Source organism: Oncorhynchus gorbuscha, unplaced genomic scaffold (assembly GCF_021184085.1).
Source record: "Oncorhynchus gorbuscha isolate QuinsamMale2020 ecotype Even-year unplaced genomic scaffold, OgorEven_v1.0 Un_scaffold_3322, whole genome shotgun sequence".
Classification (NCBI taxonomy): Eukaryota; Metazoa; Chordata; class Actinopteri; order Salmoniformes; family Salmonidae; genus Oncorhynchus; species Oncorhynchus gorbuscha.
The window spans coordinates 25001-40000 of record NW_025747591.1 but is presented as its reverse complement, the minus strand read 5'-3'; the positions used below and the strand labels follow the sequence as shown (position 1 = coordinate 40000).

The 15000-nt window shown below is 41.6% G+C and overlaps 1 protein-coding gene across 1 annotated transcript in view; it reads left to right on the top strand.

The window, feature by feature from the left end:
* LOC124027516 (calcium/calmodulin-dependent protein kinase type II subunit delta-like) overlaps positions 1-15000 on the top strand; it is a gene marked incomplete at its 5' end in the record, with an annotated part of 45757 nt that overhangs the window by 6416 nt on the left and 24341 nt on the right. The window contains 3 exons of the mRNA XM_046339925.1: positions 1802-1924; positions 4728-4811; positions 10237-10279. Of these exons, the coding sequence (XP_046195881.1) occupies positions 1802-1924; positions 4728-4811; positions 10237-10279 (250 nt within the window). The remainder of the gene's footprint in view (positions 1-1801; positions 1925-4727; positions 4812-10236; positions 10280-15000) is intronic.

The window sequence follows — 15000 nt, the reverse complement described above, 5'->3', positions numbered from 1 at the left end:
TATCTCTGTCTGTCTATCTCTCTGTCTGTCTGACTCTCTCCTCTCTACGACAGGAGAACAACCAACCTCTATCTATCTCTCTCTCTGTCTGTCTGTCTCTCTGTCTGACTGACTCTCTCCTCTCTACAACAGGAGAACTACCAACCTCTATCTATCTCTCTCTCTGTCTGTCTGTCTCTCTGTCTGACTGACTCTCTCCTCTCTACGACAGGAGAACAACCAACCTCTATCTATCTCTCTCTCTGTCTGTCTGTCTCTCTGTCTGACTGACTCTCTCCTCTCTACGACAGGAGAACTACCAACCTTTATCTATCTCTCTCTCTGTCTGTCTATCTCTCTGTCTGACTGACTCTCTCCTCTCTACGACAAGAGAACAACCAACCTCTATCTATCTCTCTCTCTGTCTGTCTATCTCTCTGTCTGACTGACTCTCTCCTCTCTACGACAGGAGAACAACCAACCTCTATCTATCTCTCTCTCTGTCTGTCTATCTCTCTGTCTGACTGACTGACTCTCCTCTCTACGACAGGAGAACTACCAACCTCTATCTATCTCTCTGTCTGACTGACTGACTCTCTCCTCTCTACGACAGGAGAACAACCAACCTCTATCTCTCTGTCTGACTGACTGACTCTCTCCTCTCTACGACAGGAGAACTACCAACCTCTATCTATCTCTCTGTCTGACTGACTGACTCTCCTCTCTACGACAGGAGAACTACCAACCTCTATCTATCTCTCTGTCTGACTGACTCTCTCCTCTCTATGACAGGAGAACTACCAACCTCTATCTGTCTGTCTGTCTGTCTGTCTGTCTGTCTGTCTGTCTGTCTGTCTGTCTGTCTGTCTGTCTGTCTGTCTGTCTGTCTGTCTGTCTGTCTGTCTGTCTGTCTGTCTGTCTGTCTGTCTGTCTGTCTGTCTGTCTGTCTGTCTGTCTGTCTGTCTGTCTGTCTGTCTGTCTGTCTGTCTGTCTGTCTGTCTGTCTGTCTGACTCTCTCCTCTCTATGACAGGAGAACTACCAACCTCTATCTATCTCTCTGTCTGACTGACTGACTCTCTCCTCTCTACGACAGGAGAACTACCAACCTCTATCTCTCTGTCTGTCTGACTCTCTCCTCTCTACGACAGGAGAACTACCAACCTCTATCTCTCTGTCTGACTGACTCTCTCCTCTCTACGACAGGAGAACAACCAACCTATCTATCTATCTATCTATCTATCTATCTATCTATCTATCTATCTATCTATCTATCTATCTATCTATCTATCTATCTATCTATCTGTCTGTCTGTCTGTCTGTCTGTCTGTCTGTCTGTCTGTCTGTCTGTCTGTCTGTCTGTCTGTCTGTCTGTCTGTCTGTCTGTCTGTCTGTCTGACTCTCTCCTCTCTATGACAGGAGAACTACCAACCTCTATCTGTCTGTCTGTCTGTCTGTCTGTCTGTCTGTCTGTCTGTCTGTCTGTCTGTCTGTCTGTCTGTCTGTCTATCTCTCTGTCTGACTGACTCTCTCCTCTCTACGACAAGAGAACTACCAACCTCTCTCTCTCTCTCTCTCTCTCTCTCTCTCTCTCTCTCTCTCTCTCTCTCTCTCTCTCTCTCTCTCTCTCTCTCTCTCTCTCTCTCTCTCTCTCTCTCTCCTCTCTCTCTCTCTCTCTCTCTCTCTCTCTCTCTCTCTCTCTCTCTCTCTCTCTCTCTGTCTCTCTCTCCACTGGTGTTGGAAATTAATGAATTGATAGACAGAATGGTGGAATGTATTGATTGATTGATGGACTGACTGATTGTGTGTAATGTGTGTCTATAGTTCCCATCCCCAGAGTGGGACACAGTGACTCCTGATGCCAAAGACCTGATCAATAAGATGTTGACCATCAACCCTGGCAAACGCATCACCACCGCAGAGGCCCTCAAACACCCCTGGATCTGTGTATGGAAACACACACACACACACACACACACACACACACACACACACACACACACACACACACACACACACACACACACACACACACACACACACACACACACACACACACACACACACACACACACACACACACACACACACACACACACACACACACACACACACACACACACACACACACACACACAGCCCTTCCACTGATCTCTCCTCTCCAATGAAACATTATTTTATATTGCCGACGATTCAAACGTTTGAAAAACAGACTGAGGACACAGTTAAAAAGCTAAGATTTAAAGTGGGCTTCTTCTTCTTCGGCTTTTTTAAAGAAGTAGATTTTGCGTGTCTTAAACAGCAGGAAGCAGATTGTCGTTCCTGCTCGGGTCTGGACTTATTGTGATACCTTATTGTCCAAATACAGCAGACACACCACTCTAAATCCTTTGATGCCATCTACCCTAGTTCCTTATCACAGGGGACAGTTGTAATTCTCGTCACTACATCCTGAATCAGAGGGTTGTCTGGTCCTGAATCAGAAGGTTGTCTGGTCCTGAATCAGAGGGTTGTCTGGTCCTGAATCAGAAGGTTGTCTGGTCCCTCGGTAAAGTCCCGTAGATCTCTTCATTACTCGTCACTACATCCTGAATCAGAGGGTTGTCTGGTCCTGAATCAGAGGGTTGTCTGGTCCTGAATCAGAGGGTTGTCTGGTCCTGAATCAGAGGGTTGTCTGGTCCTGAATCAGAGGGTTGTCTGGTCCCCCGGTCAAGTCCCGTAGATCTCATCACTACATCCTGAATCAGAAGGTTGTCTGGTCCTGAATCAGAAGGTTGTCTGGTCCTGAATCAGAAGGTTGTCTGGTCCTGAATCAGAAGGTTGTCTGGTCCCTCGGTAAAGTCCCGTCGATCTCTTCATTACTCATCACTACATCCTGAATCAGAGGGTTGTCTGGTCCTGAATCAGAGGGTTGTCTGGTCCCTCAGTAAAGTCCCGTAGATCTCATCACTACATGCTGAATCAGAAGGTTGTCTGGTCCCTCGGTAAAGTCCCGTCGATCTCTTCTTTACTCATCACTACATCCTGAATCAGAAGGTTGTCTGGTCCTGAATCAGAGGGTTGTCTGGTCCTGAATCAGAAGGTTGTCTGGTCCCTCGGTAAAGTCACATAGATCTCATCACTACATCCTGAATCAGAAGGTTGTCTGGTCCTGAATCAGAGGGTTGTCTGGTCCTGAATGAGAAGGTTGTCTGGTCCTGAATCAGAGGGTTGTCTGGTCCTGAATCAGAAGGTTGTCTGGTCCCTCGGTAAAGTCACGTAGATCTCATCACTACATCCTGAATCAGAATGTTGTCTGGTCCTGAATCAGAGGGTTGTCTGGTCCTGAATCAGAAGGTTGTCTGGTCCTGAATCAGAAGGTTGTCTGGTCCTGAATCAGAAGGTTGTCTGGTCCTGAATTAGAAGGTTGTCTGGTCCTGAATCAGAAGGTTGTCTGGTCCTGAATCAGAAGGTTGTCTGGTCCTGAATTAGAAGGTTGTCTGGTCCTGAATCAGAAGGTTGTCTGGTCCTGAATCAGAGGGTTGTCTGGTCCTGAATCAGAAGGTTGTCTGGTCCTGAATCAGAAGGTTGTCTGGTCCCTCGGTAAAGTCCCGTAGATCTCTTCATTTCTCATCACTACATCCTGAATCAGAAGGTTGTCTGGTCCCTCGGTAAAGTCCCGTAGATCTCTTCATTACTCCAACTTTGTTTTCAAACTTCCTAGTTGAAGTAAACCAATATAAGTGTTGGTTAACTCTTGAGGTCCCTCTTGTCTCCACTAAGTTAAAGGTCATTCCTCTTTTTAGTTTGAGCTCTCCACTTTTGGGTTCTCCCGGGACCACTAGGGCAGTTTAAAACCCCTAATAATGAATGAGTCCACTGAGATTTGGGTTCCCCCGGGACCACTAGGGCAGTTTAAACCCCCTAATGATGAATGAGTCCACTGAGATTTGGGTTCTCCCGGGACCACTAGGGCAGTTTAAAACCCCTAATAATGAATGAGTCCACTGAGATTTGGGTTCCCCCGGGACCACTAGGGCAGTTTAAACCCCCTAATGATGAATGAGTCCATTGAGATTTGGGTTCTCCCGGGACCACTAGGGCAGTTTAAACCCCTAATAATGAATGAGTCCACTGAGATTTGGGTTCCCCCGGGACCACTAGGGCAGTTTAAACCCCCTAATGATGAATGAGTCCACTGAGATTTGGGTTCCCCCGGGACCACTAGGGCAGTTTAAACCCCTAATGATGAATGAGTTCACTGAGATTTGGGTTCTCCCGGGACCACTAGGGCAGTTTAAAACCCCTAATGATGAATGAGTCCACTGAGATTTGGGTTCCCCGGGACCACTAGGGCAGTTTAAACCCCCTAATGATGAATGAGTCCACTGAGATTTGGGTTCCCCCGGGACCACTAGGGCAGTTTAAACCCCTAATGAGATTTGTAATAGTTTTGATTAAATGTGATTTAATGTATATGTATCCGTTACTGTATCTAGTAGTTTAAATATTTTGTATTGTTTATTGTACTGATCATATTGATTATTGGAATTGTTGTCGTCACGGAGACCCGAGGTGTCAATGGGATCCCCTGTATAACATAACATTCTCTCTCAGTTCAACCACATTCAAGGGGCTTTATTGGCTTTATGGGAAACATGTTGTTAACATTGAAAGTGGCCAAAGAAAGTGGAAGCAGATCATATACAAAGGTGAAGAAAAACAACACAATATAAAATGAACCGTAAACATGACGTTCTCTTGTCTGCAGCAACGGTCCACTGTAGCTTCCATGATGCACAGACAGGAGACTGTGGAGTGTCTGAAGAAGTTCAACGCCAGGAGAAAACTCAAGGTAACACTCCTCTTTCACTGTCCTCTGTTCTATTCAGAAACTCAAGGGATGTGTCTCTCCCTATACCCTATTCCCTATACTCTATTCCCTATACCCTATTCCCTATACCATGTACTATTGCCTACCCAGATCTCTATACCCTATTCCCTACCATGTACTATTGCCTACCCAGATCTCTATACCCTATTCCCTACCATGTACTATTGCCTACCCAGATCTCTATACCCTATTCCCTATAACATGTACTATTGCCTACCCAGAACTCTATATCCTATTCCCTGTTCCCGATACCCTAGTCCTTATACCCTATTCCCTATACTATGCACTATTGTCTACCCAGAGCTCTATACCCTATTCCCTATTTCCTGTTCCCTATACCCTATTCCATATTCCCTATGCTATGCACTACTGTATACCCAGAGCTCTATACCCTATACCCTATTCCATATACCCTATTCCATATTTCCTATACCCTATACCCTATTCCCTATACTCTATTCCCTATTCCCTGTACCCTATTCCCTATTCCTTATACCCTATTCCCTATACTCTATTACCTATAGAGTAGAGACTATAGTAGAGACTATAGTACCACTGCTGTTGTCTGGTGAAATGATCAGCCCTTCAGTAGAGACTATAGTACCACTGCTGTTGAAATGATCAGCCCTTCAGTAGAGACTATAGTACCACTGCTGTTGTCTGTTGAAATGATCAGTCCTTCAGTAGAGACTATAGTACCACTGCTGTTGTCTGGTGAAATGATCAGTCCTTCAGTAGAGACTATAGTACCACTGCTGTTGAAATGATCAGCCCTTCAGTAGAGACTATAGTACCACTGCTGTTGTCTGTTGAAATGATCAGTCCTTCAGTAGAGACTATAGTACCACTGCTGTTGTCTGGTGAAATGATCAGTCCTTCAGTAGAGACTATAGTACCACTGCTGTTGAAATGATCAGCCCTTCAGTAGAGACTATAGTACCACTGCTGTTGAAATGATCAGCCCTTCAGTAGAGACTATAGTACCACTGCTGTTGAAATGATCAGCCCTTCAGTAGAGACTATAGTACCACTGCTGTTGAAATGATCAGCCCTTCAGTAGAGACTATAGTACCACTGCTGTTGAAATGATCAGTCCTTCAGTAGAGACTATAGTACCACTGCTGTTGAAATGATCAGCCCTTCAGTAGAGACTATAGTACCACTGCTGTTGAAATGATCAGCCCTTCAGTAGAGACTATAGTACCACTGCTGTTGAAATGATCAGCCCTTCAGTAGAGACTATAGTACCACTGCTGTTGAAATGATCAGTCCTTCAGTAGAGACTATAGTACCACTGCTGTTGAAATGATCAGTCCTTCAGTAGAGACTATAGTACCACTGCTGTTGTCTGGTGAAATGATCAGTCCTTCAGTAGAGACTATAGTACCACTGCTGTTGAAATGATCAGCCCTTCAGTAGAGACTATAGTACCACTGCTGTTGAAATGATCAGTCCTTCAGTAGAGACTATAGTACCACTGCTGTTGAAATGATCAGTCCTTCAGTAGAGACTATAGTACCACTGCTGTTGAAATGATCAGCCCTTCAGTAGAGACTATAGTACCACTGCTGTTGTCTGGTGAAATGATCAGTCCTTCAGTAGAGACTATAGTACCACTGCTGTTGAAATGATCAGTCCTTCAGTAGAGACTATAGTACCACTGCTGTTGAAATGATCAGTCCTTCAGTAGAGACTATAGTACCACTGCTGTTGAAATGATCAGTCCTTCAGTAGAGACTATAGTACCACTGCTGTTGAAATGATCAGCCCTTCAGTAGAGACTATAGTACCACTGCTGGTGAAATGATCAGTCCTTCAGTAGAGACTATAGTAGAGACTATAGTACCACTGCTGGTGAAATGATCAGTCCTTCAGTAGAGACTATAGTAGAGACTATAGTACCACTGCTGGTGAAATGATCAGTCCTTCAGTAGAGACTATAGTACCACTGCTGTTGTCTGTTGAAATGATCAGCCCTTCAGTAGAGACTATAGTACCACTGCTGTTGAAATGATCAGTCCTTCAGTAGAGACTATAGTACCACTGCTGTTGAAATGATCAGTCCTTCAGTAGAGACTATAGTACCACTGCTGGTGAAATGATCAGTCCTTCAGTAGAGACTATAGTACCACTGCTGTTGAAATGATCAGTCCTTCAGTAGAGACTATAGTACCACTGCTGTTGTCTGGTGAAATGATCAGCCCTTCAGTAGAGACTATAGTACCACTGCTGTTGAAATGATCAGTCCTTCAGTAGAGACTATAGTACCACTGCTGGTGAAATGATCAGCCCTTCAGTAGAGACTATAGTACCACTGCTGTTGAAATGATCAGCCCTTCAGTAGAGACTATAGTACCACTGCTGTTGTCTGGTGAAATGATCAGCCCTTCAGTAGAGACTATAGTACCACTGCTGTTGTCTGGTGAAATGATCAGCCCTTCAGTAGAGACTATAGTACCACTGCTGTTGTCTGGTGAAATGATCAGTCCTTCAGTAGAGACTATAGTACCACTGCTGTTGTCTGGTGAAATGATCAGCCCTTCAGTAGAGACTATAGTACCACTGCTGTTGAAATGATCAGTCCTTCAGTAGAGACTATAGTACCACTGCTGTTGAAATGATCAGCCCTTCAGTAGAGACTATAGTACCACTGCTGTTGAAATGATCAGCCCTTCAGTAGAGACTATAGTACCACTGCTGTTGAAATGATCAGTCCTTCAGTAGAGACTATAGTACCACTGCTGGTGAAATGATCAGTCCTTCAGTAGAGACTATAGTACCACTGCTGGTGAAATGATCAGTCCTTCAGTAGAGACTATAGTACCACTGCTGTTGAAATGATCAGTCCTTCAGTAGAGACTATAGTACCACTGCTGTTGTCTGGTGAAATGATCAGCCCTTCAGTAGAGACTATAGTACCACTGCTGTTGAAATGATCAGTCCTTCAGTAGAGACTATAGTACCACTGCTGGTGAAATGATCAGTCCTTCAGTAGAGACTATAGTACCACTGCTGTTGAAATGATCAGTCCTTCAGTAGAGACTATAGTACCACTGCTGTTGTCTGGTGAAATGATCAGCCCTTCAGTAGAGACTATAGTACCACTGCTGAGACTATGTCTGCTGTGAAATGATCAGCCCTTCAGTAGAGACTATAGTACCACTGCTGTTGAAATGATCAGTCCTTCAGTAGAGACTATAGTACCACTGCTGTTGTCTGGTGAAATGATCAGCCCTTCAGTAGAGACTATAGTACCACTGCTGTTGAAATGATCAGTCCTTCAGTAGAGACTATAGTACCACTGCTGGTGAAATGATCAGCCCTTCAGTAGAGACTATAGTACCACTGCTGTTGAAATGATCAGCCCTTCAGTAGAGACTATAGTACCACTGCTGTTGTCTGGTGAAATGATCAGTCCTTCAGTAGAGACTATAGTACCACTGCTGTTGTCTGGTGAAATGATCAGCCCTTCAGTAGAGACTATAGTACCACTGCTGTTGAAATGATCAGTCCTTCAGTAGAGACTATAGTACCACTGCTGGTGAAATGATCAGCCCTTCAGTAGAGACTATAGTACCACTGCTGTTGTCTGGTGAAATGATCAGCCCTTCAGTAGAGACTATAGTACCACTGCTGTTGAAATGATCAGCCCTTCAGTAGAGACTATAGTACCACTGCTGTTGTCTGTTGAAATGATCAGTCCTTCAGTAGAGACTATAGTACCACTGCTGTTGAAATGATCAGCCCTTCAGTAGAGACTATAGTACCACTGCTGTTGAAATGATCAGCCCTTCAGTAGAGACTATAGTACCACTGCTGTTGTCTGTTGAAATGATCAGTCCTTCAGTAGAGACTATAGTACCACTGCTGTTGTCTGGTGAAATGATCAGCCCTTCAGTAGAGACTATGGTAACACTGCTGTTATTCTTCTCTCTTTTTATTAGCTTTCCTCTTTTCTAACAATCTTTAATTAGTGAATTGCTCTCTCCTCCCCTCCTCTATTCTGCTCTCTCCTCCCCTCCTCTATTCTGCTCTCTCCTCCTATCCTCTATTCTACTCTCTCCTCCCCTCCTCTATTCTGCTCTCTCCTCCTCCTCTATTCTGCTCTCTCCTCCCCTCCTCTTTTCTGCTCTCTCCCTCCCCTCCTCTTTTCTGCTCTCCCATCCCCTCTATTCTACTCTCTCCTCCCCTCCTCTATTCTGCTCTCTCCTCCCCTCCTCTATTCTGCTCTCTCCTCCCCTCCTCTATTCTACTCTCTCCTCCCCTCCTCTATTCTGCTCTCTCCTCCCCTCCTCTATTCTGCTCTCTCCTCCCCTCCTCTATTCTACTCTCTCCTCCCCTCCTCTATTCTGCTCTCTCCTCCCCTCCTCTATTCTGCTCTCTCCTCCCCTCCTCTATTCTGCTCTCTCCTCCCCTCCTCTATTCTGCTCTCTCTCCTCCCTCCTCTATTCTACTCTCTCCTCCCCTCCTCTATTCTACTCTCTCATCCCCTCCTCTATTCTGCTCTCTCCTCCCCTCCTCTATTCTGCTCTCTCCTCCCCTCCTCTATTCTACTCTCTCCTCCTCCTCTATTCTGCTCTCTCCTCCCTCCTCTATTCTGCTCTCTCCTCCCCTCCTCTATTCTGCTCTCTCCTCCCCTCCTCTTTTCTGCTCTCTCCTCCCCTCCTCTATTCTGCTCTCTCCTCCCCTCCTCTATTCTGCTCTCTCCTCCCCTCCTCTATTCTGCTCTCTCCTCCCCTCCTCTATTCTGCTCTCTCCTCCCCTCCTCTATTCTGCTCTCTCCTCCCCTCCTCTATTCTACTCTCTCCTCCCCTCCTCTATTCTGCTCTCTCCTCCCCTCCTCTTTTCTGCTCTCTCCTCCCCTCCTCTATTCTGCTCTCTCCTCCCCTCCTCTATTCTACTCTCTCCCCCTCCTCTATTCTGCTCTCTCCTCCCCTCCTCTATTCTGCTCTCTCCTCCCCTCCTCTTTTCTGCTCTCTCCTCCCCTCCTCTATTCTGCTCTCTCCTCCCCTCCTCTATTCTGCTCTCTCCTCCCCTCCTCTTTTCTGCTCTCTCCTCCCCTCCTCTATTCTACTCTCTCCTCCCCTCCTCTATTCTGCTCTCTCCTCCCCTCCTCTATTCTGCTCTCTCCTCCCCTCCTCTTTTCTGCTCTCCCATCCCCTCTATTCTGCTCTCTCCTCCCCTCCTCTATTCTGCTCTCTCCCCCTCCTCTATTCTGCTCTCTCCACCCCTCTTTTATGCTCTCTCCTCCCCTCCTCTATTCTGCTCTCTCCCCCTCCTCTATTCTGCTCTCTCCTCCCCTCCTCTATTCTGCTCTCTCCTCCCCTACTCTTTTCTGCTCTCTCCATTCTTCCCTCCTTTCTTTCTGTCCCCTCCACAATTTTAGGGAGCCATTTTGACCACTCTGCTGGTAACAAAAAACTTCTCAGGTACGTCCTTCTCTCTCTCTCTCTGTTCTTCGATCTCTCTCTCTCTCTCTCTCTCTCTCTCTCTCTCTCTCTCTCTCTCTCTCTCTCTGTCTCTCTCTCTGTCCTTTGCTCTCTCTCTCTGTTCTCTCCCTCTGTCTCTCTCTCTGTCTCACTTTCTCGCTGTCTCTCTCTCTCTCTTTGTCCTCTCTCTGTCTCTCTGTCTCTCTGTCTCTCTTTCTCTCTGTCTCTCGCTCTGTCTCTCTCTCTCTGTCTCTCTCTCTGTCTCTCTCTCTCTCTCTCTCCCTCTATCTCTCTCTCTCTCTCCCTCTCTCTCTCTGGCTCTCTGTCTCTCGCTCTGTCTCTCTCTCTCTCTCTCTCTCTCTCTCTCTCTCTCTCTCTGTCTCTGTCTGTCTCTCTCTCTCTCTGGCTCTCTGTCTCTCGCTCTGTCTCTCTCTCTCTCTCTCTCTCTCTCTCTCTCTCTCTCTCTCTCTCTCTCTCTCTCTCTCTCTGTCTCTGTCTGTCTGTCTCTCTCTCTCTCTCTCTCTCTCTCTCTCTCTCTCTCTCTCTCTCTCTCTCTCTCTCTCTCTCTCTCTCTCTCTCTCTCTCTCTCTCTCTCCCTCTATGTCTCTCTGTCTCTCTGTCTCTCTCTCTCTCTCTGTGTGTGTAAAACTCCAAAAGTAATTTCACTTTACTACCCATATCTGTCTGTTTTGCAGTTATTTTGATTCATGTTTTTCTTTAGAATTAAATAATCTGATTTAATTTGATCTTTACAATTAATCATTTTCTTCTTTTTAATTGTTTTTTATATTTCTTTACGTCCTTTGTTTGGGATGTGGTACCCTCGAGGTAAGAACTCACATCCTCTCCGTCAGCCAATCAGTGGCCAGTGTTTCATGTCACTTCCTCTCTGTCAGCCAATCAGTGGCCAGGGCCTCATGTCACACCCTTTGTCGGTACTCTTATCGGGCCGATCCCAACCAAACTGTGCTGGCTGTGGTTTTTTCTTGTCACATTGTCTCTTGTCGGCACGGTTACAGTAACTATGGAGGATGCGTAAACCAGGCCGGCTCAGTACAGCTTGGTTTGGTTCGACTCCGTAGTGTTAAAATCCCTTTTAAGACATCTTGATTTTATAATAATACATTAGTGAATGTAGTATATGTATATATATATATGTATGTAGTATATGTATGTATATATATATATATATATATATATATATGTATGTAGTATATGTATGTATATATATATGTATGTAGTATATGTATGTATATATATATGTATATATATGTATGTAGTATATGTATGTATATATATATGTATGTAGTATATGTATGTGTAAATATATACGTATGTAGTATATGTATGTATATATATATATATGTATGTATATATATGTATGTAGTATATGTATGTATATATATATATATATATATGTAGTATATGTATGTATATATATGTATGTATATATATGTATGTAGTATATGTATGTATATATATGTATGTATATATATGTATGTAGTATATGTATGTATATATATGTATGTATATATATGTATGTAGTATATGTATGTATATATATGTATGTATATATATGTATGTAGTATATGTATGTATATATATATGTATGTATATATATGTATGTAGTATATGTATGTATATATATGTATGTATATATATGTATGTAGTATATGTATGTAGTATATGTATGTATATATATGTATGTATATATATATATATACATACATATACTACATACATATATATACATACATATACTACATACATATATATATATATACATACATATACTACATGCATATATATATATATACATACATATACTACATATATATATATACACACACACACATTTCATTGGGAAGTATGCAGATCCCTTGACTTTATCCACATTTTGTTACGTTACAGCCTTATTCTAAAATGGATTTAATTGGTGTTTATCAATCTACACACAATACCCCATAATAACAAAGTAAACATGTATGTTAAAAAAACAACTGAAATCTTGTTTCTCCTGTGGTCTGAGAGTCCTTTTGGTGCCTTTTGGCTAACTCCAAGCGGGCTGTCATGTGCCTTTTACTGAGGACTGGCGGCCACTCTACCATAACGGCCTGGTTGGTGGAGTGCTGCAGAGATGGTTGTTCTTCTGGAAGGTTCTCCCATCTCCACAGAGGAACTCTGGAGCTCTGTCAGAGTGACCATCGGGCTCTTGGTCACCTCCCTGACCAAGGCCCTTCTCCGCCGATTGGTCAGTTTGGCTTGGTGGCCAGCTCTAGGAAGATTCTTGGTGGTTCCAAACTTCTTCCATTTAAGAATGATGGAGGCCACTGTGTTCTTGGGGACCTTCAATGCTGCAGAAATGTTTTGGTACCCTTCCCCAGATCTGTGCCTCAACACAATCCTGTCTCTGAGCTCTACGGACAATTCCTTCGACCTCATGGCTTGGTTTTCGCTCTGATATGCACTGTCAACTGTGGGACGTTTATATAGACAGGTATGTGCCTTTCCAAATCATGTCCAATCAATTGACTTTACCACAGGTGGACTCCAATCAAGTTGTAGAAACATTTCAAGGATGATCAATGGAAACAAGATGCATCTGAGCTCAATCTAGAGTCTCATAACAAAGGGTCTGAATACTTATGTAAATCCGGCATTTTTTAATCATTTTTTATACATTTGCGAACATTTCTAAAAATCTATTTTCACTTTGCCATTATGGGGTATTGTGTGCAGATTGCTGAGGATTTTTGAAATGTAATACATTTTATAATAAGACTGTAACGCAACAAAATATGGAAAAAGTCAAGGGGTCTGAATACTTTCCGAATGCACTGTATATAAACAGGATGTTGTGAATACAGTATATTCACATCCACAGAATACTGCATGTAGTATATATACAATATATATGCAGTGTATTATGAATAGTGAATACAGTACATTCACATCCACAGAATACTGCATGTAGTATATATACAGTATATATGCAGTATATTATGAATCGTGAATATAGTACATTCACAGAATAATTCATGTAGTGTATATATATATATAGTATATATATAGTATATAATGCATCATGTGGAATATATACAGTATGTTATGAATTAGTGAATATAGTACATTCACATTCACAGAATACTTCATGTTGTATATATACAATATATATGCAGTATATTATGAATAGTGAATATAGTACATTCACAGAATACTTCATGTAGTATATATACAGTATGTAAATGGTATATTATAAATAGTAAATATAGTACATTCACATCAACAGAATACGTAATGTCGTATATATACAATATATATGCAGTATATTATGAATAGTGAATATAGTACATTAACAGAATACTTCATGTAGTATATATACAGTATATATACAGTATATTATGAATAGTGAATATAGTACATTAACAGAATACTTCATGTAGTATATATACAGTATATATACAGTATATTATGAATAGTGAATATAGTACATTAACAGAATACTTCATGTAGTATATATACAGTATATATACAGTATATTATGAATAGTGAATATAGTACATTAACAGAATACTTCATGTAGTATATATACAGTATATATACAGTATATTATGAATAGTGAATATAGTACATTAACAGAATACTTCATGTAGTATATATACAGTATATATGCAGTATATTATGAATAGTGAATATAGTACATTAACAGAATACTTCATGTAGTGTATATATATATATATATATATATATAGTATATAATGCATCATGTAGAATATATACAGTGTATTATGAATAGTGAATACAGTACATTCACATCCACAGAATACTGCATGTAGTATATATACAGTATATATGCAGTATATTATAAATAGTGAATATAGTACATTCACATTCACAGAATACGTAATGTAGTATATATACAGTATATATGCAGTATATTATGAATAGTGAATACAGTACATTCACATCCACAGAATACTTCATGTAGTATATACTATATGTAGAATATGTTGTAGCATGACGATGCAGATGCATGCAATGATTGTATACAATGACTTTATACAATGACTTTAATACTGACTTTAATACTGACTTTAATACTGACTATAATACTGACTTTAATACTGACTTTAATACTGACTTTAATACTGACTTTAATACCATGACTTTAATACCATGACTTTAATACCATGACTTTAATACTGACTTTAATACTGACTTTAATACTGACTTTAATACTGACTTTAATACTGACTTTAATACCGACTTTAATACTGACTTTAATACTGACTTTAATACTGACTTTAATACCATGACTTTAATACTGACTTTAATACCATGACTTTAATACCATGACTTTAATACTGACTTTAATACTGACTTTAATACTGACTTTAATACCGACTTTAATACTGACTTTAATACTGACTTTAATACCATGACTTTAATACTGACTTTAATACTGACTTTAATACTGACTTTAATACCATGACTTTAATACCATGACTTTAATACTGACTTTAATACTGACTTTAATACTGACTTTAATACTGACTTTAATACCATGACTTTAATACCATGACTTTAATACTGACTTTAATACTGACTTTAATACTGACTTTAATACTGACTTTAATACTGACTTTAATACTGACTTTAATACCATGACTTTAATACTGACTTTAATACTGACTTTAATACCATGACTTTAATACCATGAC